Genomic DNA, 22,734 nt, shown 5'->3' with positions numbered 1-22,734 from the left:
TACATAGTTACAATAACAATTTAAGGGTACTATATATTTATGTAATACTTTACTATGCTCAGCTATCCAAGTATACTTTAAATGTTTGACTTTTGTGGTATATAAATTATATCTCAGGAAAGCTGAAAAAATATTCAGTGAGTATATATTGGTGCTAGGAACATTTAAATCCTGGAGCTGATTTTGATGCTTTCCTGAGATCACTCTCTTTGGACATTCGGGCTTGGACCTGATCTTTAACAGCACAAGGAAAATGGAACAAAACAAAATAAACTTCTTTAATTTTTTTTTCATACAACATATTTTGATCATATCCTTACCCTTCCCCAACTTCTCTGGAATCCTCCCCACCTTCTTACTCACCAAACTCCATGCATTCTCTTTCTCAAAAGAGAAAAAACAAGTAAAGTACAATTAAAAAAAAAACATGGACAAAAACATGTAGTCCATTTTGTGTTGGCCAGCTATCCCTGGGCATAGGGCCTGCCCTGGAATATGTTTGATAATGCTGACACTTCCTTTGAGAAAACTGACTTTCCCTTTCTCAGTAGGTATTAATTGCAAATAGCTTCTTGGTTAGGGGTAGACGTGTCCCCTTCCCCAAATCGGTTTGGGATGTGATCTGGTTTGAATCTGTGCAGGTCTTGTACCTGCTGTCATCGGCTGTGAGTTCGTATGTGCACCAATCCTGCTATGTCTGGAAGATGCTAATGAAACTTCCTTTAATTCTCTTTACCCCAATGCATAAAATATGTGGTTTGTTAACCTCTTAAATCTTCCCATTCCTGGAGGGAATGTTTCAATTCCAGGGGGAAACTGCTATACAACATACATAAATAATTGTCATTATGCATTTTTAAGCGAATAATGAAAAAATAGAAGTATATGTTTTCAGTACAGATAAAAATTTTTTTTTAGAAAGGTCTAATTTAGTACAGGGCTGGCCTTGAATTCATTATGTAGCTGAGGATAACCTTGAATTCCCATCATCCTCCACCTCCCCAGTACTAGGGTTACACTTGTGTGCTACCATGTCTGGTTTTATAGGCATAACTTTTTGTCCTCAATGTTTTCGCTTTTAGGTTGGTTGAATCCATGGATGTAGAACCCATGAATACAGGGGGTAGGCTGTGTCCAGTACACCCTGTCTTAGAAACATCCAAGAGAAACAGCACTATGCAGAAATGAGATAGAAAAATGTAAAAACTATTTTTTGGATTATGTGTACCATTTTTCCTTTGCAATCTAACTTCTGTTTATTTTTTGTTTTGGGTAAAGAACTTTACATTTTCAAGTTGGTTTTAAAGAACAAGACCTTATGGTGTTTTCCAGAGCAAAGCCACAGGTTTGGAATTTGTGCCTTTGAATGTTTCCAATGCATCTGTGCAGACAGAACCCACAGTGGGTATGGTTTAGGTTTCCATGTGGGTGCATACTGCCCACAGAGAGCTGCTCATTGCAGCCTGACAATCTGGAGTGTGGTCATGGTGGTAGTATGTGGCCTGTCAGCTTGCTCTCCCTGAGTCAGTCAGGCGTTGTGCTATACCCGCTAGCCCACGGTCAAACACCAAGGTGAGACACTGTAGCTACACAACACGGAGAACTGAGCGTTTGTTTCCTTGGCTTGAAAATATCAAGGAATGAGGAATACCAACTCAGAGGGCATGAGTGGTGTTTAAATGATGTTTCTGGGGTGAATTGCTCTTCCATTTCACTCTAGGGAAGGACATTCCTGGGCAGGCATCCCTAGTCTTTGATGTTGCATTGTTGGACCTCCATAACCCCAAGGATAGTATTTCCATCGAGAACAAGGAGGTCCCTGAGAACTGTGAGCGAAGGAGTCAGAGCGGGGACTTCCTTCGGTATCATTACAATGGCACACTTCTGGATGGCACCCTCTTTGATTCCAGGTAAGGCAACCATTTTTCTCTCACCAGAACACCCAAGTAAAGTGTAACTGACCACAGTTGACCATGGTCTAAATATACCATCAGTGCTGACTCTTATTTTAATCTTCAGTACAGGTCTCGGTTTTCAGACTCTGAATTTGTTTCTAGGTGGTTACAAGGGTTTCTTGCTTTAGATGTCCTGAAAGAAAATGGGAGGGACTTACCCTAGACTCGTGTTTTATTCCTTCCCTCTCTGAACTCCACTGTAGACTCCAAGATGTGGAGTGGTCAGAAGTGAGGTCACAGAGACACAATGAACAAAAAAACCCAACTCTCTGTGGTGCCCTGGTATAGAAGGATGGATTAAAATACACAGGACTAGGTTTAATAATATGGGTTGTTATATTTTATTTGGGGAGAAGTCACTTACAAGAGAAACCAATGGCCCGCAAGTTCCCGCTCCAAGGATCCAGGCCCAGGCTGCTCTCAGTGACATGGCTGGAACTGAGAGTGAGAGAGAAAGAGAGAGAGAGAGAGAGAGAGAGAGAGAGAGAGAGAGAGAGAGAGAGAGAGAGAGAGAGAGCTGGGGTCCTGGACCCCAGGCCTAACCTCCCTCTGTCAAGTCTGCACCTGTGGCCAAGCCCAAACGGGCTGTAGCACGGTCAGTGCTACAGGTGTGAGCAGAGTGGACATCTCACTACACCCAACATTGGATGGTGCTGGAGCTCTCTGAACATCAGCTTCTTCCAGTTTCAACACGTTCTCCAGGGTAAGGTAGTGAGGACGCTGTGTAAATGTTAAAGGATGACCAGCTGGAGGAGGCTGCTGGATGCCTTTAGCTCCTGAACGGATGCTTCAGAGGGCAATTACTCTGCCACAGGCGGCTTCAATGCACAATGCATGTGGCAAGCTGTGGCATGTCTTATTCATTCAGGTGGCAGCTTAGTTTTGAAATCACTCCTTTAGCTTCCTATAAACAAGTGGTGACAGAACCTCAGTCTCTGAGGCAATAGATTTCTAATTTGTTTACTCATCTAATTTGTTTTTGCATATTAAAGTTAGACTTTACTGTGGCATTGTTTTTTATTGGGAAAACTAGTCCTTATTATTAAGATCTCTTCTACACTTTTATGAAAATTTTCATATGAAAAGTAGTTGCCACGGTATGAAGTGAAACAAAGTAATAAATTAAGATATTCAATGTACGCATCTATTTGCCTCATTCGTTCTATTCTTTAGAGGTAACAATTTTAATTAATTAATTAGGATGTATTTATTTTACGTGAGTGTTATTTTTTTTTGTTGTTGTTTTTGGGGTTTTGTTTTGTTTTGTGTTTTTGTGAGTGTTTTGCCTGCATTTATGTATATGTATCTGGTGTGCCTGGTGCCCACAGGGGTCAGAAGTCATTGGCTGTCTTGGAACTAGAGTTATGGATGGTTGTGAGCCACCATGTGGGTGCTGGGAACCGAACTTGGTCCTCTGCAAAAGGAACTGGTACTGCTGAGCCATCTCTCTAGTCCCCATTTAACCATTTTATAAGCATCTCTTTACTCTTCCTTTTCCTTCCTCTATCTTCTCTCTCCTCCGCCTCCTCCTTTCTCTTCTCACTCTTTAGAAAGCTTATACTTGGGGAATGAACCCCAGGACTTGATACTGAGCTAAAACTCCAGTCTTTTAATTTTTGAAGTGGGCTGTTCCTCTGTAGCTTACATTGGTCTTGAACTCCTGAACTCAAGGTGGTCCTAATAGAGTATGTACCTGTGTTCCCCAACTACTTGGGAGGTTGAGGTAGGAGGATTGCTTTAGCTCAGATGTTGGAGCCTAGCCTGGGCAACTTAGGGATTGCCCTGTTAAAGGAACGGAGGGAGGAAAAGAAGGAGGTAGACAGGTTATTTTCTGAGCATACTAGATTTCTTCCCACATGACAGAACTATTGTTTCTGCAGGTTTTAAGTAGTTTCCCCTTTGAGTACAGTGGTTATATCACCCGCCCAACCCAACATAATAGATTTTTGTCTTAAACTTGGGCAAACCATTTATGATTTTACTATCCTTTGACATTTAAGAGTTTTATTTATTTTTGTACCTAAGTCTTTAAGCATGTTTCCAAGAAGAATCTTTGGGTCAAAGCTTGTATGTATGTGTGTGTATGTATTTAATTTTAGTATATTCTTTTTTTTTCTTTTTTTGAGACAGATTTCTCTCTATATATTCTTAATTAAAATAGAATTATATTGCTTTCCCCTTTCCTGTCCACCCTCTTATGAATATCTTTATAGCTTTTGATATACATCTTCTGGGTATCATTTGGAAGTAAAAGCCAGGTTTGGTTGCTTATGTTTTTAACCCTAGCACTTGTAAGGCTGAGGCAGGAGGATTGTTTCATGTTTTGATGCTAGCCTGGTCTCAAAACATAAAACAAAACAAATTAAACTTTGTTAATTTTCAAGAGAAAAATCATACCTATGGTTTGAATCAGAAGTTCTTTGGTTATTGTTTCCAAATATTTATTTAGATATCTTTTGTTATTATTTTTGCACATTTTTATATTGATGGTATTTAATTTGTCCTTTTCTTACTGATTTGAAGAAATTAAGCTTTTTATGGTTGATATTGTTGAGAGCATTCTGTTTATATTTTAGTTTTTGTCCTATATGTTTAGTGTTTTGACTATAATATGGCATGGGAAAGTTCTCTGGTCTTGCCTAATTGGTATCCTAAGTGCATATTATTTCTGGGAACCTTCCCCCTAGAGTCAGGAAAATTTCTGCTATTTTATTGAACATGGTTTTTGTGCCTTGAATGTGAAATTCTTCTCCTATTCCTGTGCCTAGATTTGGGGTTTAAATTGTGTTCCATAGATCTTGAATATTCTACTAATATTCTGTTACTTAATCTGTCTTGGATATTGTCTGAATATGACAATTCCTCCACCTTGTCTTCAGGATTCGATATTCTGTCCTCCTGTTGATCCAGTCTGCTGGTGAGTCTCTCCAACTTATATGGCATCCTGAAATTCTCATTCCCAGTGTTTCAGTTTTGATTTTTTTCAGTATTTTTAGAAATCACATGTATGTATGTGTGTTTGCATGCACATTATGTACATATAAGTGCAGGTATCTGCAGAGGCCACATTCCCACGGAGCTGGGGCTACAGGAAGGTTTGGGCCACTGCTCTGGGTGTTGGGAACTGAACCGAAGTCTTGTCTCTTAACCACTGAGCTGTCTCTCCAGCTCCTCAGTTTTTCCTCTTTATTAAATTCCACTTTTATATGTTGCATTGACTTCCTTATCTTATTCATTTGCTTTTGTTCTCTCTTAATTATGAGTTTGTGTTCTGTTTGATTTCCTTGAATATATTTATAATTATCCTTTTGAATTCTTTGCTTGGGATTTCATCTAATTCATTTTCTATGCAGGCCATGCTATGAAATTGGTGATTCTTGATGGAGTCAGGCTGTATTTGTTCTACACAGTCCTTATGTTTTTACACTGGGACTTAACTTGTGCATCTTTAGGTTTTGTTTTTGTTCTTTTCACCTTCACCCTTATTTTTTTCAATGTGTCTGCAGTGCTCAAGAGGGACTGGGCTTCGAAAGCATGAGGAGGAGTCACCTTTGTCTGCTAGAATGGTGTTAAGGGCACCAGGCTCAGTCCCCAGTACTTCTAGAGAGTGGAATCCTATCTCCCAAAACAATTGCTGTCAGAAGGAAGGTCCACTATGAAATTACATGATAAACCAAACACATTGTTTAGGTGTAAGGTATTTTAGGAGGTAGGAAACATTGATAGTACTTCATATGCTATGCTGTGGGTGTGAGCAGAAAAGGAAAAAGCAGTGTTGAGCTGATAAAAAGATAGAGGAGAGAATTGTAAATCCCAGGGGAGAAAGGGAACTGGAAGGAGCTAGGCAACTCCCATCAGCTCTGTTGTGTGGCTGCTTCTCACACTCCCATTCCTTTTATAATGTGGCCGTACACACGAAGTATAATATGTTGTTTCTGCAGATGCTCACGTGCTCCCTATTCTAGGGGACACATTCATGGGCTGTGTCCTCATATTCTGTGGTGTAGCTGTTCTGGGTGTGGAGGTGCTTGTGGTCCTTTGGCATCCGGATTCTGAGTTCTTCCCACAGCTGCTGTGGGTATCCCTTATGAGTGACCCTGTCTTTTCCTTCTTCTTTCTTAGCTACTCACGGAACCACACCTTTGACACCTACATTGGCCAGGGCTATGTAATTCCTGGGATGGATGAAGGCTTACTTGGTGTTTGCATTGGAGAGAGGCGAAGGATTGTGGTCCCTCCTCACCTGGGCTATGGAGAAGAAGGAAGAGGTGTGTATTACCTGCCCTCCTCACTGACTGCTTTCATGTTGCTCAGGTCAGCACTTGCTGAGGTAAAACAAGGAAGCCAGATGTAGTGTAAGACTCCATCCCACTGGGGAGTTCATGTCTATGTCCCCTATCCATTTTCCTTCTCTTTCAGAGAAATCTAAAATCTACACCAGTGTTGAAAGGATTGCACAGTGAATGCTACATTGTTTCATCAAGCTAACACTTTACTACATCTATCATCTATCTATCTATCTATCTATCTATCTATCTATCTATCTGTGACTATATGTTATTGTATATATTTATTTATTTTTATTTTACATGTATTCACCTGCATGTATGTAAATATACCATGTGTATGCTCTGTCTGAGGAGACCAGGAGAGGACACTAGAGTTAAAGACAGATCTGAGCTGCCATGTGGGTACTGGGAACCGAACCTGGGTCCTCTGGAAGAGTAGCCAGTATTCTTAACGGTTAGGCCATCTCTCAAGCCCTCACATTTTACTATGTTTTAACTGCCTTTATATTTATATTTATTTCTTTATTTTAAATAAAGTGCTTGAAAGTAAGTGTAACTTCATCCCCTCCCTTTGCTTTTGATTTTGCACACTAAGAAATTCTCCCATTTAACGGTACAATTCAGCAACATTAGTGAATTTAGTGAGTCGTGTAGCCAGCACCTTAATTCTAGAGACATTTTGTCACTTTAAGAGCAAACTTGCTTTAAAAAGTTGTAGAAATAAGCTGGGCAGTGGAGGCACACACCTTTAATCCCAGCACTTGGGAGACAGAGGCAGGTGGATCTCAGTTAGTTTGAGGCTGGTCTACAGAGTGGGTTCCAGGGTCGCCAAGACTGTTATGTTATGAAGAAAAACTCTATCTCAAGAAACAAACACACACACACACACACAAAAAAGAAAACAAAATTGTAGAAATAGCTAAGCATGGTGGCACAGGCCTGCAATCCCAACACTCTGTGGGTGTGGAAGCAGGAGAATCAGGAATTCATAGTCATTCTTGGCTACATGAGGGATTTGAGGCTAGCCTGAGCTAAATGGGACCTTGTTTCAAAAACAAAAGCAAGCAAACAAACAAAAAATCAAAACAAAAAACCAGACAAAACAGATACAAACACTATATTTTATCTTTAGGATAAAAAAAAAAAGATACATAAGACCTACAAACCTCCCTAAATCACACCATGAGAAGTTACTACAGTGATAGGCATATTACATTAAAAAGTGGCCATGGACCTCAAATATTCCTTATTCAAAGGTATCTGCTGGTAGGGTTAAGGATTTTGAAGCTGGGGCAGTGTTCTGAGTTATCAGACGGCCCTGAAATGCTTTGAGGGTCTTTGAGGGAGGCAGGATGTGAGCTGGATGAGAAGCTAACTAAGCTTGGCCGAGACTGAGGAAGTGGCCAAGGCCGCTGGTGCAGGTCACCTTTGGTGGGGACAGGGGAGGGGACAGGCCTCCTGAGGCCTCCAAAAGGAGCCCACCCTTGCCGGTGCCTCTGACTGCCAGAACTGTGTCTGTCTCCTTATCCCCTTTCCCCGTGTCTTCCTGTCTCCTCCCCGTCTCTACTATATCTCTCCCTTGCCTTCTCTCTCTACGCGCTGGGCGTAGAACCCTGTGCACCCTAGGCAAGTGTTCCACCGCTGGCTTCATCCCCAGCTCAGTTCTTGTGGTTTCAAGCCCCCAAATTTGAGGTAATCTGTCTCCCCCCCCCCCTAGTAGATATTTCTGTAAGTTAAATGTATGCACTAAGTATGGGGGATGTATCTATATTTATGGCTCTCGGAAGGTGGAGGCAGGAGAATTGAAAGTTCAAGTCCAACCTGGGCTACGTAGGTAGGCCAGAGAGGAAGAATAAAGCAATAGCTACTATACTAGTGTATACTGAAAGAGGTTGTCTTCTCATCATTTTGTGGTGTAATTCCTCTCTTCACCCAATTGCTTATGAACAAGTTTTATATGTCAACAGGTAGTTTTTGGTTTTGCCCCTAGCCTTTAACAGCCAAGCCATCTCTTCAGCCCATCAACAGATTATTTTAATAGCTACATAGTACTTAATATGTGAAATATGTTTATTTTTGTTTTTGTTATTGTGTTTTTTTTGTCTTGCATTAGATTTTGCTGACTTGCTTAGATTTCCTTAACTCTAGTTGCTGCAGTTTTAATTTTTTTGTTTATGGTTTTTGTTTTTTTTTTCATGGTTATATATTGTTTTTGCTACTGGAGTTCTGGCTGATCTCATTGGCTGAATATACTCACACCGTTAACCCTCTTCTGATTTCTATTCACATACAATAGGGTTCTTGGGTATTTTCTCCGGAGGTTTCCTCACAGAGGATCCAATCAAGCTGATTGGAAACAAAAGGGTACAACTGAGTAGAATTTTCCACTCTGACTTAAATTTCTGATTTTCTGGGCCATAAAGATTCATACTTTAAGAAAATGAGCTGGAGCCATGTGTGGTAAGGCATGCTGTAATCTCAGCACTCAGGAGGCAGAGGCAGAGGCAGAGGCAGAGGCAGAGGCAGAGGTCGGAGGCTTAGGAGTTATAGGTCATCATTAGCTTCTTAGCTACTTTCTACTGCTGTGGAAAGACTATATGACCAAGGCAACTTGTAGATGCATTTGTTTGGGGCTTACATTTCCAGAGGGCTGGAGTCTATGATGGCATAGAAATCACAGTGGTATGGATAGCTAAGAGCTTAGATCTGTAAGTAGGAGGCAGAAAGAGTTAACTAGGAATGGCATGGGCTTTTGAAACCTTAAAGCCTACCCCTAGTGACTTGCTTCCTCCAACAAAGTCACACTGTCTAATCCTTCTCAAAAGGTTTCACCCACCAGGGAGCAAGTAATCAAATCTATGAACCCATGGGGTCAGCCATTCTCATTCATATCATCATACAACCTCACTCAGCTAATAGTGGCCTTGAGGCCAGTCTGGGCTACATGAGACCCTGTTCCAGAAAAACAAAGGGCGGGGGGGGGGGGGGACGGACAGAGAGAGAGACAGAGAGAGAGGGAGAAGAAAAGAAAAAAATATGGCAGCTATCCCCAGATATATATCCCAGTGGTAAAATGCTTGCCTAGCATACTTGAGGCCCTGGGTTCAATCCTCCTCAATTAAATAATAAACAAATAAATAAATAAGTAAAATAGGCCTTGCTTCACGTCCTGTTTAGTGTTTTGATGTTACTGTCTTATACTGTGCTTGGGTTTCCGTTCTAGTCAGCCATGCACAGAAACAGATACTTCTGAGTATTCTTATTTCATTATAACTTAAAGAATAACCCTTCCTGTCTTTAAAAAACAAAAAGAGCACCTTGATGAAAGCCATTTGCTTAAAGCATTTTTTCCCTTTGGCTCTCCATCAAGTATGAGACTGAGGTCTGCACAGAATTCAATGGGGATTTGGGAATCAGCCAAAGAATCGTAACTGTTCGAGTAAGAGGCTGCTCCATCCCAAATCCCATGCTGGTGTAAACCCATGTGCTTGTGTGGGGGAGGGTGCCGCCCCTGTGCTCTGGACTCAGTGACTACTTTGGGATGGTCACATAGGACTTCACGCTGATCCCTGGGGCAGAAACTTGTGAGGAGGGAGCTCTGCCCGGCTTGTGACTTCTCTGAGCCCACCGGAGTGCCAGGCGCTAACAAGGTCTCAGTCGGATCTGAGCAGCAATGAGCCCTTCCCTCGTGGAGCTCACAGCCTTTGCACTTTGTTGTAGGGTTAGTAAAGAGAGTAGGACTCTGGGATCATTCTGGCCTTTTCTGTCTTGCCGTGTTCCTCAAGGGCAGCCCTAACTGAGGACACTTAGAATGTTTGCAGCTCTGATATGCAGCCTCCTTGTTACAGAACTGAGCTTCCTTGTGGTTTGCTGGTTAACTGTCTTTCCAGCCCTTTTTAGGGAAAAAGAGAGTGAGCAGAATAATTGCAATTTTGCCCACGTGTGTCTGGGGTTGTGTGTGTGTGTGTGTGTGTGTGTGTGTGTGGTTGTTGTTGTTGTATATGTGTGTGTGCACATGAATGTTGGTGCATGTATTGAGTGGAGGCCTGAGGTTGATGTCAGGTGTCTTTTCTGGATTGCCCTTCCCTTTTTCAGACTGAGTTTCTCTGAACCTAAAGCTCATCTATTAATTAGCTGACCAGCCAATGAGCTTCAGGCTAGGATTGCAGGCACGAAGTCTATTCCCAGAGTTTTACATATTCTGGGGATCTGATTTCAACGTTTCATGCTTGTGTGGCAGGCACTTTGCTGACTGAGCTGTCTACCCAAACCCTCTGGGAATTCTTGCACAAAACCTCATTGAAAACTGGAAACAGTTGTGGACAGTGTTACTATAATAAGGCTTGTCACATAAACCCGAGGGCCAGATGTTTGATCCTTAATACCCACATAAAACAGCCAGATATGGGGGTGTTGGTGTATGTACCAGGGAGGCAGAGACACAGGGATCTCGGGGGCTTGCTGAGGGAGCCTAGATTACTTGTTCAGTTCCAGAACAGAGGGAAGGAGACCGTCTTAAAAAAAGGAAAGGACAAAAGAAAGAAAGAAAGAAAGAAAGAAAGAAAGAAAGAAAGAATGAAAGGAAGGGAAGAGAGAAAGAAAGAAAAGTGGACAGCGCTCAAGGAACATCACCAGAATTTTCACTCTGACCTGTACATATGTTCTTACACTCACATGTCCAGTGTTACTATAATCACTGTTTCAATAAGATAGAAAGACTATTAAAACTTGAGCACTTTGCTTAAGGCCACAGAATGGAACCACAATTAGACCCAGAGCTTTCTAATGTGTCTTTGTCATAGGACAAGTCCTCATTAGGCAGTGACTTGTTGGTTTCCATTTGTAGTGAACTGAGAACTCAAACCAGAAGTTCCAGATATCTCAAGAGGAATTAGTAACTGCCAGGAAGTTGTCTGCTGGGCAAGGCAGCCTGCTAGCAACCTTTGTTTCAGCTTTGTTGGCTCTTTGGGGGCTCAAGACTAATCCTCAGGGTTCAACATCTGTTCTCTGGTTTTATAGGCTAAGTAAGAAACACTATTTGCTGGTCTATCAAAGACATACTGAGTAATTTCATGCCCATGTTCTGCTTAGGTATTGGGAACCCATCAAGGAGTAAAGGAAACAATAACTTCCTGCCCAAACAGAGCCTAGATCCTCATTGATGCCCTCTCTAGAATGTTTGTGTCTCTGAGTTAACTGGGCACCTGGGAGACTGACCCACATTAACTTCCTAGAAGTTGACAAGCAAGCCTAGTGCTAATACAGTACTCACTTAGTGGGTGAGTCTGTCTCTTGGTTGACCAAGATGTTTGTGTCAAAGAAGTTGACTTAGTCATCTGCAGAGTGCTTAGCAAGCAAGGAACACATCTCAAGAATGTGTGTGTACCAGACTCCAGGAATGTGTGGATCTCGAACTATTCATTTTTCTGTAGACGGCTCTGTTTCCCAGTGCATCATGAAGGAGGCATTTTGTTTATATTAGTCAAGTTTAGTGTCTTCTTTAGTTCTGCTTCTGTGTCTGAGAAAGGCTAGTCTGATTGCAATGCCTGTCTTCAATTTTATTTCTAAAAGATTTATTGATTTTGTGTTTGTGAATGTTTGCTTGTATGTGTGCCACATGGATGAAATGCCTATGAAGGCATTGGTTCCCCTGGAACCAGAGTTATAGACGGATGTGAGCCACTATGTGGGAATGGATCCCAGCTCCTCTTCAAGAGCAACACGTGCTCTTAACTGCTGAGCCATCTCTCTAGCCCTGCTTGCTTCAGTTTGAAAGTTTACCACTTAGTGGCTGTTAGTGTATTCACACTGGGGGTGCAGGTGCTTTGATGAGACCTGTTACAAAAACCCAAACCAAATAGACATGAATACCAGACATGAATACCTATGCCCTACTATAGGCACGAATTTCTCTATAACTCTTAACTTTGGGTGAACCTCAAATTGTGCCCTAGTTTCCCCATTTGTATATTGAAATATAAGATTATGACAAGTATTAAATATATATTTAATAGCCTTATTACACACACATAAATATATACATATATATATGTAATAAGTGCTTATTAAATGTCAGGCACTCATATAATTGCTTTATATGTAGCAGCCCTGACTATGCCTGTCCTGCATGGAATAAGCTGGATACACTATAGACACCTTCTGACTCTAGTATGCTAACATAGGGATGGCATGGTACAGTCTGTTTTTCTGTCTTGAAATTATGAGAGTTTTGCTTTTCTTGAGTAGTAGGTTGGACACTTATCTGCGACCAATGTGCAGTTCATTTCCCATGCTGCCTCTTCTGTTGGGACAGGGCAAGCCTTCATTTGCATAGGCTTGAGTTTCCTGATCTACAGTTTCACTTAGCCCTACCTCTTTTCATGCTTAATAAAAGACAGTGGGCGTGTCTTAAGTTTGAATTCAAATTGTACTCACAATTAGTTTCATGATTCCTGTCAACTGTGCCTCAGTTTCCTCGAGTACAAAATGAAGATTAGATCCTTTATGATATTCCTTCCTGCTCCTTTTTCCTAACACCCCTTCAGTTTCAGGGCTGGGTCCCTGGGTCCTTGCCAGGACACACCTGGTGACACTGGGGAGGCAGGGTGCTGTAGTGGTGGGCTTGTTCACTGACTCCCCATGTCTCCCCTTTAGGGAATATTCCCGGCTCGGCTGTGTTGGTGTTTGACATCCATGTGATTGACTTCCACAACCCTTCAGATTCCATCAGCATCACTTCCCACTACAAGCCCCCTGATTGCTCAGTGCTGAGTAAGAAGGGGGATTACCTGAAATACCACTACAATGCCTCACTCCTGGATGGCACTCTGCTGGACTCCACGTAAGGATACCTGGGAACCAGATGTGGCGGGAACTTGGATGGTAGTTCTCACTGTCTTCCTCTCTTCACTGGGCAGGAGTTGCTTGGTCCAACTCTCCCTGATGTGCAGTGTGAGCCTTCTCAGGGCTCAGTGAGTCATTGTGAGCATTTCCTACTAAAGATCTTGCTGGCTCTAGACTATTTCTTGGCTGGTGGAACTCTCTCAAAGTCAGACCTATATTGAGTAACTAAACCCTTGGAGCCAGTGACACACACCCATAATTCTATTGCTTGGAAGGCTGCAATAGGAGATAGAAAGTTAAAGGCGAACACAGATACATAGTGAGACCCTTCGGAAAGTGTTGTTTTTATCTACGTTGTTCTATTTACCATTAAAGACCTGGGTGTCAGATTTTGAGGTGATCAGAGAATCCAAGAAGCAACCAGTTGACTTTCCTTTTGGGTCAGAGACCCAACAAGAGAGCATCTCTCCACCTGTCCCAAACCAAAAAAGCCTGTAATTTTCTAAGCCCCTCCCTATTCCTTCCTGTGGGCCTCACTATCCTTCTTCCTGGATCCTCTGTACTCTGTGTGACTAATTCTTGTCAACTAGTCGCTGGCTCTGCCCCCTGACCCAGTCTCAGAGTTTCACAGTGAGATCAAATATCCTGCAACAAGTTAGAGCTAGTGTCACGGTCTGGTGTGCAGGATTGTCTTTGTCCTGCTACAGACACTTTGTCCTCACTGAACTCTCATCCTGCACAGGTGAGACTCTCTTTCTCTGCTGGTGAACAAGTCCTTCCTGTTTTCAAAACGTCCCTGAATTCCTGGGAGGAATCACCGCTCCTGCGTCTTTCGTCTCCAACTGTGTTCTATATTTTTCATCCCCCGGCTTTAAGTGACTTTTGTGTCTGTAATGGTCTGAATACTTTAGGGACATCTGATTTACTTATTGGTATTTTTTCTTTTATTTGCCAAGTGTCTGAAATACAAAAAGATCATTTTATAAATGTTGGGTGATAGAAATAAACCCCCAAGTCGTAGAATAGCGTAAGGACAGGTTTGCTTCCTGTGACCATCTCAGTTGAGTCTGGAAGTGAAGCCAGTCTCCTCTGTGGCAAAGGACCATTTTTAGACTTTGTTTTTCTGTATCCACTTTCGTGCTGAGCTTGATTAAGATCCCTGAGTCCAGAGCTGGGGAGCAGAAAGGGCTTTCTTCACGTAAGTAAGGGCTGCTGTTAGTTCTGGGCACAGAGGTGCCCCTCTTTTACCTGTCACTCAGCCTTCTAGCTCTGAGAGCCTGGCTTTGGATACGAGGTCCTGCATGCTGACCCATTCAGGTCTTCGATGTTCTGTATCCTTAGAGACATGTACTGCTTCCAGCTGGGACCAGAGAGGCAACGTGGAGATGACTGGTTGCCGAGAAAGGCTTGACAGCCAGTGGGTCAGAGGTGGCTCCTGTGCAGGCCTGTCTTGAGGACATCCTGTACCAGTGCTGGCTTGCTGGGTTCTGAACACCAGCTGGCCTTGGGAAGGGGGGGGGAGGAGTGGCAGATCTGGTCCTCGGGGGCTGGAAGGCCCAGGAGACTAACCCTAAGGAGACTTCTGCTCCTTGTCACCACCTGGTGACCAGCACCAAGGGAGTAAAGAGCATGAGAGCTGTTTGCCTTGGGGGAAGAGGTAGGAGTGCTGTAGGTGTTGAAGCAGTAGATTGACTTTTAGTCATGGCTGAGGCTGGGGGAGGGGGGGGACTTCTTAGCCAGGTCCCAGTTGGATCTGCAGAGTTGGAGACTGTACAGACCACAGTGCCTCACGCCCCTTTCTTTGCTTCCCACTGTGTGAAGCATATTTATTATTGACTGTTGTTACGGCTGCATTATAGATGAAGAAACCAAGATGACATTTCCCAGGTCAAATGAAAGGGCAGAACCAGGATTCTTCCGAGTGCTTTCAATGGCTGGGCCACCTCCCGAGCCCACAACCAGCATTCTATCTCGGGCCTCGAGTCTACAAGGCATGTCCCTAAGCCTGGTTCTTGCTTTCAATGCTGGCACTTTGAAATCTGAGGCAACAGGATCATGGTGATTTCAAGGCCATCTTGGGCTACATAGTGTTTCTAAATAAGCCAGTAATAAACAAAGTAAGACCCAGGCTCTTAACTACACTACATTAACTGTACTCTCATAGAATGCCTGACTAGATACAAAGAACTTACTCCTAGGAGCCACTGGAGAGCCAGTTGTCACCAGGAATAAATCCATGTAGCTCCATGCCCCCACTTAACTTTTCCCAGAATTTCTGTAGTAAGGTCCTCATGGCAGTAAGGTCCCAAGCCAGTGTGCTCCTGGACTGTGGAACAGCTCTTCTGTCTTGATTTTCATGCCATTGTCAGTTTGGAAACAAACGGGCAGGCTGGTTGTCTTGCAGTGTGTCCTGCCATGGGTCTGTCTGACATTTTTTTCTTCTGAGCTGTGTGTGTTGAGCAGAACCCCCTCCGCCACCGTTGATAGGCGCTCATGGCTTCTCTTTTTCAGGTGGAACTTAGGCAAAACTTACAACATTGTGTTGGGATCCGGACAAGTCGTGCTAGGGATGGACATGGGTCTCAGAGAGATGTGTGTGGGAGAAAAGCGAACCGTGATCATTCCACCCCACCTGGGCTATGGAGAGGCTGGTGTAGGTGAGTGATGGTGTTCAGGAGTGCTGGGAATTCCCTATCGAAACTTTGGGCTTTTGGTGCCATAAATAGAGCTGTAGCATCCTGCTTCCATGTTAAAACTGGTGGGTTTTGTGTTTGTTTTTTCCTTTTTTAAAGTTTTGATCATTTTTGTTTAAAGACCCTTTGAGTTTGTTTAAAGACCCATGCCATTTGCCCCTAATCGCCTTGAGAAATATCAAGCTTTAAGAAAACACCACTGGTCTGCAGTTCATCTGCCAGGCCCCAGAGGAGGGCTGTGGGTGATTTGGGCCAGGCTGCCTGCTTCTTCAGAATGTTTTCTGGTCAGGTAGAGTGCGAAGGCCATTGCTGTTCACTGCTTTGTAGCCTGTAAGTCAAAGAGGATGCTGTATGCTAGTGATGGATTTCCAGTTCTGGAAAAGCCAGCCGCCGTATCTTTATAGTGGTGTCATTTTACTCTATTATTTCGTGATTCCAGAACATTTCTTTATGGTGTTTTTACACTGCTGACAGCTGGCACAGAAGGGTGCCAGTTTGTAAAAGTGATTGGCATACTGGGTTGATTTTCTTTTTTTTTTTTTTTTTCAAACAAACAAACAAAAAAACCATCCTGACCAGTGGAGGCACTCACCTTTAATCCTAGCACTGTTGAGGCAGAGACAGGCAGATCTCTGTGAATTTGAGGCCAGCCTGGCCTAAAAGTGAGTTCCAGGACAGACAGGGCTACATAGAGAAACCCTGTCTTGAAATCCCCCAAAAATCCACTTTAAAAAATATATCAAAATGTATCAAATTCTTCCCGTGCCTCTCACATATCCCAGAAGAAATGCTTCAAAAACATGTATGAGTTCTTCAAGACTTTTCTTATGATATATAATTATATTATGTACTAAATGTAACGTATAATATAATTTAGTGGAAAAGCTTATGCTTGGCATATATGAGGCCCTGGTTTTAATCTCTAACACCAAAAATAAAAAACAAATTTCAAAAATATAATCTCTAATTTTTAATAATGATAGTACTTATCTTTTAATGCATGCAGCACTACTTTTGAGCCTTACTGTTACATTGGCCTTGATTGTATCTAATTTGCAGGCTTTGTTATTGTCCTTACAGTTCTGCTCTTAAATTTATCCTAAAGCTCTTTAATTGAGGTTGGGAGTACATTTCAGTGACAGATGCTTGCTGCACATGTGCGAGGCCCTGGCTGGATCTCTGGCACCTCAGAGGAACAAAAGTTTCTACAACTGTTGCCCCTACCAATGGCTTTCAAATGTGTTGTTTTTACTAAAACATAAAGCAAGAAATGCTTTTTTCTATGGTTGCTACTGTTTGGTTTCCTGAAGTAACATTTTCCTATGTAGCCCAGGTTGGCCTCAGACTTTCAGTCTTCATACCCCCTAAATGCCGGGATTATAGGCATGGGCCAACACATGTGGCTTGAGAATTCTATTGTCTTTTGTCTTGTATTCTACATAAACTTGATTCATTTATATGTATGCATGTTTGTGTGGGTCATGTGTGTTTGTGAGTGCATATTTATGTGTGTGGAGCTAGAAGACAATTCTGAGTGTCTTTCCTTAAGTGCCATTCACCTTGTTTAAAACAGGGTGTCACACTGGCCTGGGACTTAAGGAAGCTAGAGTGGCCGAGCCTGTCTCTACCTCTCCCCGGCTTCCCCAGTGCTACCATGCCTGGCTTAATGTTTTATTTAACTTGTATTTGTTTATTTATTTATTCATTGTGTGTGTGTGTGCGCGTGTGTGCGTGTGTGTGTGTGTGTGCGCGCGCGCGTGCATGTATGTGGAGGTCAGAGGCCAAATTGTGGCATAAGTTTTCTCCTACCATGTTGGTCCTGGGAAATCTTATTCAGGTTTGATGGGAAACACCTTTTGCTGAGCCATTTTGCTTGCCCAGGCCTAACATGGGCAATGGAACTAAACTCAGGCTCTCTCTCCAGCCTCTACATTTAGTTTGCATATAAACGGAGACCCAGGTTTCATGAAATGACACATGTCATTCCTGTATGGTCATCCTTTAAGCTGATCTCATGGCTCTCTGAGAGGTCATTAGCTACAGGTGGGAATGGCTGCTAGAGCCTGGGGAGGGCAGCAGGGGTGGATGGTTCCTGACCTGTGCTTTAACGCCAAGTTCTCTTTTGTTGAATAGATGGAGAGGTGCCTGGCAGTGCCGTCCTTGTGTTTGACATTGAACTGCTGGAGCTTGTGTCTGGCCTTCCGGAGGGGTACATGTTCATATGGAATGGTGAAGTGTCTCCCAACCTCTTTGAAGAAATCGACAAGGATGGCAATGGGGAAGTCCTCCTGGAGGAGGTACATGGCCTTTGTGGGAGGAGGGTCAGAAGTTGGTCAGGGGCCTTCTGTGGGCAGGGGCCCATTCAGTGCGCTAGCCAGGAAGATCCCTTGTGATGCTCGTAACTAGCTCATGTGTGTACCAAGGGCTTTTACACACATTCTCACGTGCAGCAGCAGAGCCCCTGGGAGCTGTAGGGTTCCCAGATCTGGATTCAGTTCCCAGTCACTGGGCACTCACTGCTGGTCTGTCTGGACACATGTTCTCCAGCTCCATCCTCACAACAACCATGAGAGAGGCATGTTTGTGTTTTAGAACAATAGTTCTCAACCTGTAGGTCATGACCTCTACCGGGTCCCATATCAGTTATCCTGCATATCAGATACTTGCATCAGGATTCATTAACAGTAGCAAAATTGCAGGAATGAAGTCTCAACAAAATGATTTTATGGTTGGGGTCATCCCAACTTGAGGAACTGTTTTAAAGGGTCACACCATTATTAGGCAGGTTGAAAACCACTGTTTCAGAAGAACAAGAGGAGAAAGTAGTGGCCCATGGAAGGTTTCAGCTTCCCAGTGTTTGAGCCAGGACCATGGCTGAGCAGTAAACTTTTGTGCTATCATGGTGCATGGAGTTAGAGCTCATGGCTTACTCCACTCAAACACATGCTCATCTTCATTCTTTGTCCCTCTACACCATCAACTTTTCCTGGACCTGGAACATTCCTTGTTCCTTGTAGTATCACACATTTTTTTTCCCTTTTTTCTCCATTGTCCTTTGTGTTTGAGACATAGTATCAGTGTGTTGCCAAACCCTCACTCTTACAACTTGTGGTCTTCTTGTTTAGCCTCCAACCTGTTGGGGTAATAGGCAGACACCATCATGTCCAGCACAATTATTTTATATGGTGTGATATGTCTTTCCAGTTTTTTTTTCATTACTTTGCTCCTTTTACAGCAAAACCTCATAAGACCTGTATGTCCTACTTTCCTTTTATCTTTTGCTATAGTTTTTATCATTTGTTTCTTGTTTTATCATATGCATTTTTCTTTATTTGTTCTTTTGTTTTGAGATGATATTTTTCTCTGTAGCTGAGGCTGTCCTCGAACTCACGATCTTCCTGCCTCATTCTCCTGAGTGCTGGAAACACAGGTATGTACTATTGTGCCTGGCTTTATTTTGCTTTTATGAGATGGGTTCTTCCTCTTTTGCCCAGGCTAGCCATGGATTCCTGAGATTAAAAACAATCTTTCTTCCAAGTCCCTGGGACTTCAGCTTTCTACCGTGACCAGCTTTTCATTCTTTATTTTCGCTTTCTGTGTGTGGATGTTTTGCCTGTGTGTACGTGTGTACTGCATGCATACAGGCCACCGAGGGTGTTCGATCCCCTGGTGGGTGCTGGAAGTCAAACCCAGGCCCTCGGAAAGAGCAGCCAGTGCTGAGCCACCTCTCCTGCCTCATCCATTCTTTTTTAAAGTCATTCTTGTCAAGCCTTTGTACCTCCATGCCACTGATTCTGGTCCTGCCTCTTCAGCACCAGCTGCTGTGAACTCCTGCAGGACATTTGCTCCCATCATGCCTGCTTGTTGGCAGTTCCTTCTCAGACCTCTTCTCTGCTCTGACCGTGGGAGGTGTCAGGGTAGACCCTGGACTGTTCCTTATTCTTCCTGTTACCGTGTCCCTTGGCTTCATGTCCTCAAGTCTTCCACATTTGGAGCTTTAGCCCCAGCTTACCTCCCCGCTTTGCATTCATATATCCAACTACTTGTTCTGAACCTTGATCCTTGTCCTAACCCCACCTTAAGCCTGCCTCACCATGAGCTTCTCCATGACAGTCAGGCACAGCTCCTTCCTTCTCAGAACGGCAGAGGCCCATCTCTAAGGACCTTTCTATGGCTGCCAGGGCCCTCTCCATCTGCTGGCTGCCACCTCTTCACCATTGACTCTCTTTGCTTGTGTGGTCCAGCACATGTTCTCGGAACCCACCAGGCAGGCTTCCTCCCTGGGCCTCGGAACCAACCTCTCTCTCTGCTTGGAACAGACATTCATGGCAGACAACTGTTAGGATCGTTCCCTGACTCTCTTACATCTTTGCACAGGTCTCCGTGACCTCAGCACTTCTTCCCTGTCCCTCAAATTTACTGCTTCAATTTGCTCTCCCTACTTAACCTTACCTTGCTTCCTCTCCCCATCCTCTCTTTAGTGGAACATCCCACTTTACAACTCAAAGCATCAATTGCTTATTATATTCATGTAGAATAACTTTATTACAAGGGCAGTTTTGTTTGTGTCATACCCCGTGAATTGCTGGCAGGCTTTGATTGTGAATGAATGTGTGGATGCAACACTTTTTGGAGGGGTCAGTCTCAGGTGGGAAGCTAAAACTGTTCCGTTGGCTGAAGCTTATTGGATACCTGCATCCTAGGGACTCCAGGTCCTTTAGTTAAGGGACTTAAAAACATTTAAACGCTATTCTTATTTTTAAAATTATGTGTGTTTGTGTGTGTGTGAATATGTGCATGGGGCTGGAGTTACAGGTGGTTGTGACCTACCTATCATGAGTGCTGAGAAGCAAGTGCTCTTAAGTGCTGAGCCACCTGCATCTCCAGAAAGAATCCCAGGGCATGTAGTTCTCGAGCACAACTTGGTTTGGAAGCACGGTCTCCTCACTTTCATGCAGCCATTTTTCACATTGGTCCTGTCTTCTTCCCAGTTCTCAGAGTACATCCACGCACAGGTGGCAACAGGCAAAGGCAAGCTGGCTCCCGGTTTTAACGCTGAAATGATCGTGAAGAACATGTTCACCAACCAGGACCGGAACGGAGATGGGAAGGTCACGGCTGAGGAATTTAAGCTCAAGGATCAGGAAGCCAAGCATGACGAACTGTAAGCCTCACACGAACGAACCAGTTTGTGCCAAGGAGAGCATGACACCAAGTGACCTCTCATGGCAGAGCATGCTGTCAAGGTGGGAAGGTTTCTAGGAAGGCATGACATTAGCAAGTAGTAGGTGGGCCATGTAGTACCTGGTGCATACATTGGGGTGGGTTGATGTCCATGGTGAGATCTTGGCTGGATTTCTAGGGATAGTACATAGAATCTGTGCAGAGGGCCTTGGTGTGGGAAAGTCTGCACGGCCAAACTGTATTTATGAGTCTTCTGGGAAGTTGTGATACTAAAGGAACATGATTTCATAGAAGACAAGGCTGTCATACAGGAAACAGGAGTAGTACCAGGTATCTACCTAAAGAGATTGATTTTTTTTTTTAATCTTGCTGGTGTCCTAAAAACTGTTCACTATGTGGGCAGAAAGACAGAGCATGAATGCTCCAGAAAGATTGCATGACAGCAGCCAGTGTGCTCTTCTTGGTGCCCTGCATAAGCTCTGGTGATAGGAGGCGCTGTGCACCATCCCCTGTAACTCCCCTAAAGTCCCCGTCCCACACTTTTCCAGTTCGCTCCCTACACCGGCCGCCCTCCCATTGGTAGTGTAACGCCAAGGTTAACAGGAGCTTCCTGGGCAGGAAAAACCACGAACAAACGGGAGTAGAGGGTTTGGCCTGCATTTGCTCTGGAGGATCATGTGCTTGGCTCTTCCTATCTTCCAGACGTTGTCCTGTAGAGCTCTCTCTCCACTCTGCCTTCCTTCTGTTAGATAGATACATGTAAGGCTGATAGCTAGTCTCACTGGTCAGCCAACAGAAAATTTTACTGTGACTAAAGTGGATGTGACATTTTTCTGCCACTCATTTGTGTCTTGGAGGGCAATGTGGGGTCTCCTGCTGGAGAAAAGCAATAACATTATTCAGGCCAGCCCATTCCTGTACCATGTGGTAGCCATGTTCCTGCCTTATGTCCTGTTCCCAAGTGGTGTTGGCACTTAGCCTGAAGTAATCAAGGTGTTTCCTTTTGAAATGGCTTTTTTTTTTTTTTTTTAAAATCCTTAAACTGTTTTGTACTGATGTTGCCCTGAGATGTTCATGCAAATGCTGTGCACTTGTTCAATGGAATTAATGTTGGAAACCTGACCTTCTTTTTCTGATATAAAATGTTGAATCATATCATCTGACTTTGTGGTGTTTTATTTGGAAACGGAGAGGATTTAATGAGAGTGCAGTGTGTGGTCAGCCCAACTCCCTTGACAGGACAGCACTGTAATCTTTACAGAGCACTCACTCTATGGGACACTGGGGCATTCATAGGGAGGGGATGATTCCTGGGAGGAAACACACCAGATAAGCTACTTGAAAGGACAATTTACAGTGTGGGTAGGGCTCAGGGGAGCAGAGAACAGCGAGATACTGTGGAGATGCAGTTGCTTAGCAACAGCTGGAGGCTGTTGCCACTCCTGGGCCTGGAGGTTAAGGTGAATAGGCTGGAGCAGAGCTGCCTGAATTTATGTGTTGAGTCACACAGCCTGGCTGGCACTGCAGGCAGGGGATGAATGAGAGACACCATCTCTCTCACCCGCCTGTTGGGTGCCTGCCATTGGCTCCCATCAGGTGAACCACAACCCAAGCCAGGAAGAAAGGACCTCAGGGGTTGGGTCTCTCAAAGGTTGGCCTTGTGGGGTGGGCAATTTGTGAAGAATGAAGTTTGGGGAGGTGACTCAGATGGTGAAGTTCTCGCCTTGCAAGCATGGGAACCTGAGTTTGATCCCCAGAACCCACCTGGGG

At 43.7% G+C, this 22,734-nt stretch overlaps 1 protein-coding gene across 1 annotated transcript in view; it reads left to right on the top strand.

The window, feature by feature from the left end:
• Positions 1–21,998, top strand: part of Fkbp9 (FKBP prolyl isomerase 9) — a 48,509-nt gene extending 26,511 nt beyond the window's left edge. The window contains exons 6-11 of the mRNA XM_051202780.1: positions 1,721–1,910; positions 6,078–6,223; positions 12,899–13,085; positions 15,599–15,744; positions 17,914–18,077; positions 20,772–21,998. Of these exons, the coding sequence (XP_051058737.1) occupies positions 1,721–1,910; positions 6,078–6,223; positions 12,899–13,085; positions 15,599–15,744; positions 17,914–18,077; positions 20,772–20,948 (1,010 nt within the window). The 3' untranslated portion in view covers positions 20,949–21,998. The remainder of the gene's footprint in view (positions 1–1,720; positions 1,911–6,077; positions 6,224–12,898; positions 13,086–15,598; positions 15,745–17,913; positions 18,078–20,771) is intronic.
• Positions 21,999–22,734: the final 736 nt, after the last annotated feature.

This window comes from Phodopus roborovskii, unplaced genomic scaffold (assembly GCF_943737965.1).
Source record: "Phodopus roborovskii unplaced genomic scaffold, PHOROB, whole genome shotgun sequence".
NCBI lineage: Eukaryota > Metazoa > Chordata > Mammalia > Rodentia > Cricetidae > Phodopus > Phodopus roborovskii.
This window is presented reverse-complemented; position numbering and strand designations above follow the sequence as displayed.